The sequence below is a fragment of the Phoenix dactylifera genome, unplaced genomic scaffold (assembly GCF_009389715.1).
Source record: "Phoenix dactylifera cultivar Barhee BC4 unplaced genomic scaffold, palm_55x_up_171113_PBpolish2nd_filt_p 000213F, whole genome shotgun sequence".
Classification (NCBI taxonomy): Eukaryota; Viridiplantae; Streptophyta; class Magnoliopsida; order Arecales; family Arecaceae; genus Phoenix; species Phoenix dactylifera.
In genome coordinates, this window is record NW_024067724.1 from 765109 (window position 1) to 769129 (window position 4021).

At 44.1% G+C, this 4021-nt stretch overlaps 1 protein-coding gene across 1 annotated transcript; it reads left to right on the forward strand.

The window, feature by feature from the left end:
- Positions 1-2474: 2474 nt before the first annotated feature.
- Positions 2475-3687, forward strand: LOC103720930 (fatty acid desaturase 4, chloroplastic-like). The gene has a single exon (XM_008810903.3). It carries the CDS (start codon positions 2589-2591, stop codon positions 3450-3452), a length of 864 nt encoding a protein of 287 aa, XP_008809125.1. The 5' UTR covers positions 2475-2588; the 3' UTR covers positions 3453-3687.
- The last annotated feature ends 334 nt before the right edge of the window (positions 3688-4021 follow it).

Here is a 4021-nt window from a genome sequence, read left to right on the forward strand (position 1 = left end):
AAGAGAGCTTCTTGGGCTGTAAAGAAGTTCAAGGTATGGGAGAACTACTATACAAAGTTCAGCGTTATTGCAATCAAATCCTTCATAAAGGGCTTCAATGAATGCAGAAATCAAGTGTTGAGGCTCTTCCCCCAGGTTTACCTTAGTAGTCTCGACCCTACTGTGGATAAGGATAACAAAGTTAGGAAGTGGGACAACAACGACAAAACTAGAGAGTAGGACAGCGACAACAAAGTCGGAAAGCTGCCAAGCTCAAAGCAATAGGCTTTTGCTTGCCTCCCTCTTACACTTTTTGGCACCACCATGAGGTCGGGTGACCTTGCTGAAGTCGTTGACTTTGTAAAACTAGAGCCCAACCAATCTTGACCTTCTTCTTTTTTAATGAAATGGTCCAGTTCGGTCTTTGACCTACTATATAATCATATATTATTAATAAAATGAATCATTTTTGAGCATACCCTTTTCTTTTGCTCATTAACTGAATGTTTGTTTGAAGTTGTCCTAAGAATGTCTAGATGGGCTAGACCAGGCACAGAGGCTAATTTCTGAGGTCGGTTGAATGAAACTGAGATAAAGTTATAATTAAGTAACTCCAAGTACTTGAGATCGGCTAAATACTTTGAGATAAAACCATAAAATCTTATTTTATGACTGAGACGGAGATAAAATCATAATAAGATGTGACGATAGCAAGGTAAGCCAAGTTAAGATAGAGCCGAAATATCCGTAGAGATTAGCCAAGAAGGTTGTGAGTACTTTAGAGTTATGCCGAAATACATTCATAAGGCCTCTCATAGATAGGCTAAAATATGATCATAATACCAATGCTTAAGTTAGAGAGCATTCTGGTGGGAAATAAGGAAGAAAAAAAGTAAAGAGAATGGTTGTAGTAATGCCGATATTAGGGATGCTTTGGAGATTTAGTAGTTGAGTATTGGGTATTAAGCTATTACGTTTCATGAAGGTCTCTAGGTTTATTTATAACAGGGATTCCAAATCTTTCATAGATCGTATCCTAACAAATTCAGGGCCGTGTTATAACAACCTGCTGAAGTGGCCTAACAATCTAGGAACGTGCTGTAATTTTTGGCACATGATGGAATTATTGGCCCCGCGCGCATTTGGATAGGGGGATCGTGTTGCCCCTACTGCAAGAAGGTCCTGCTTGGCTTAGGTTGGCTATCGAGCTTCTTGATTTTTGGGCCGAGCTAAGAGGCTTCAGCTCTGAAGGTTGGCTGCTGCTGTTCTACTCATTTTAGCTCTCAGGTTGGCTAGGGATCCTGACCAGAATGTCTTGGAGAATCTCTAAGTATGTTTGAGTCGCTACATAGATTATGAGTTGACCGAGTCTAATCGTGCTATAGCACTTTGGTCATTTATTGCTACATCAATTTTGATAAAAAATATATAAGGTACAACAACTAATGAAAATATAGCATCGCAATTGCAAACTATATAGAGGCATTTGTTTCAAAATTGGAAATCAAGCCTTTAACATTTTAAAGCAACATTTAACGATATTATGCAACAAGCATGGCACAATAGGTAAAAAGCTCCTCTAGATTGCCCCTCTCTTGAGTGGTATCTCTCTTGCAATATGGTGAGAGAAATCTAGCAGGCATATAAGTATATATAGAATCAACGACAGCATATCTACCTGTTTTAAACATAATCATTATATTTAATTTATGCTATTTATGTATATTAAACTACAGAAAAATAACATATATTCTTCTAGAGAAGGGAAAACCACATTATTGATCTACTATGAATTCTTAAAAATTCTAGAATCATTGGCATGATCTTAGCATCTAGTGATGATACATGTGAACTTCATATCAAATGAACGTGTACAAGTCATATGTTGTGTGGTCTCAATTCTTTTCCCCCGATACGTAATTTGCTGATTTGATGGAAATCCATGCGTTAGTACGCGTTCCACTTCCGCCTATATATAGCCCCGACAATATCTAATAAAAATTTAAGCTTTCTTGCTAGGCTTAAATGAGAGTATTTCTAGAATCTAGATTAACACAAATCACCAATAAAGTAGGTTACAGAGCTGTTTTATATTTTCTTTATCGATCATTTTATTGATAATTAACAAAATGTCTCGCGTAGGTTGCTAATCAGTGGCTCAAATGGATGGTTACAGCCCGGCTAGCTGCATGAGGAAGTTTTTGTGTGAGATTTTTGGGTGGCTAAAAAGCACCCGAGCGAGACAACGTTCCACACCCTTCTCGCACCTACGAACTTTCTTCGGCAGAGCTCGTCCCTGTTTGTGGTTGTTAAGCAGCTTATGTGCGTGATTTCTAGTCTCTTGTCGCCACCCGGACTTGAGGCTTCAACGACCTCCACACTTCGTCCACTAGCCCACGCAAACAGCTCCACCTCAGTCTTTACGCCTTCCATTTCCCCACGTACCCTCTCTACAAACCACACCCCCACAGTACCACTTTCCGCCTCACACGCCTTTTTCCACCACAAGAAGTCCCCTCCTCCCCTCCTCACCACTTCCTTGCTCTCTTACCCTCCCTTTTCATATCCCTTCCCACCCCTTCTCTCTCCCTTAGCTTCCAGCCCACCAAATGTACGCTCTAACCCCACATTGCCACCTCTCAAAGGTCCTACGCCTCTCTCGAACGTGTCGTGCCACCGCAACCTCGCCAGCTCGAACTTCGACCGCCGATCGACGCCGCCACCTTCCCATCACCACCACCACCCCGGCCACCGCTAATGATTACTCCTCACTCCGCTCGACGTGGGCTCACCGTGCATGGGTTGCCACCGGCTTCGCCTCAGTGCTCACCACCCTAGCCAAGTCGGTCTCCGCCGCAGTCGACTCCGGCTCCGCCTTCGAACCCCTCCTCGCCGCCTTCCTCGGCTACATCCTCGCCGACCTCGGCACTGGCGTCTACCACTGGGCCATCGACAACTACGGCAGCCCCTCGACGCCGATTTTCGGCCCCCAGATCGAAGCATTCCAAGGGCACCACCGCTGGCCGTGGACGATCACCCGGCGGGAGTTCGCCAACAACCTGCATGCCCTTTCTCGCGCCGTGACCTTCGCCGTCATGCCGATCGAATTCTTCGCCGCCGCCGATGACGCGGCGGTGCATGCATTCGTCGGGGCGTGCGCGGGCTGCGTCATGATGAGCCAGCAGTTTCATGCATGGGCCCACGGGACGAAGAGCCGGCTGCCGCCGGTGGTGGTGGCGCTGCAGGACGCCGGAGTTCTGGTCTCGCGGGCGGAGCATGCGGCGCACCACCGGGAGCCGTACAACAGCAACTACTGCATAGTTAGCGGGGTTTGGAACGGGCTGTTGGATGAGTGGAAGGCGTTTGAGGCGATGGAGATGGTGGTGTTCTTTAGGTTTGGTGTAAGGCCGCGGTCGTGGAGCGATCCAGAGTTGGAGTGGAAGGAAGAAACTGGTGGTGTGTCTTCGGAGTAGGGGTACATGTTTTGGATTCCATAGTGGAAGAATATTATTCTTTGGGATGATGCTTGATGCAAAACTGGAGCGAACTGCCATTTTCTCTCTGTTTTTTTGTTTCCTTCTTTTATTCTTTTCCTCTACAAATTAACCAACAGGTCTACAACTTTGGCTACATGGTGATTGGCCAAGAAATAATCAATGCGAGAGATCCTAATACATGGTATAATAGGGTTGTCGGTTGAATGCTGAATTGCCAAGACAGTATTATGCAGCTTCTCTTTTCTTTTATTTTTTGGTATAACTGAATTTTATCTGTACCAATCTAGAGAAAATACAACCGTATGAATCAGAAAATAAAATATATAAAAAATCAATAAAAATGTCCGATACAGCAGTTCACAAAATAGTACTAGTATAATTCACCATATATATTGCCATCCAATCAACAATGTTATTAGCTTCCCTAAAAATATGTGTCATCTCATAAGAACGATGAGCAGAAACCATTCCCTAATATAGTAATGGATGGAAAATTTTAAAATTAGGATAGTTTGATAACCACCTAATCACTGTCAACGAGTCCC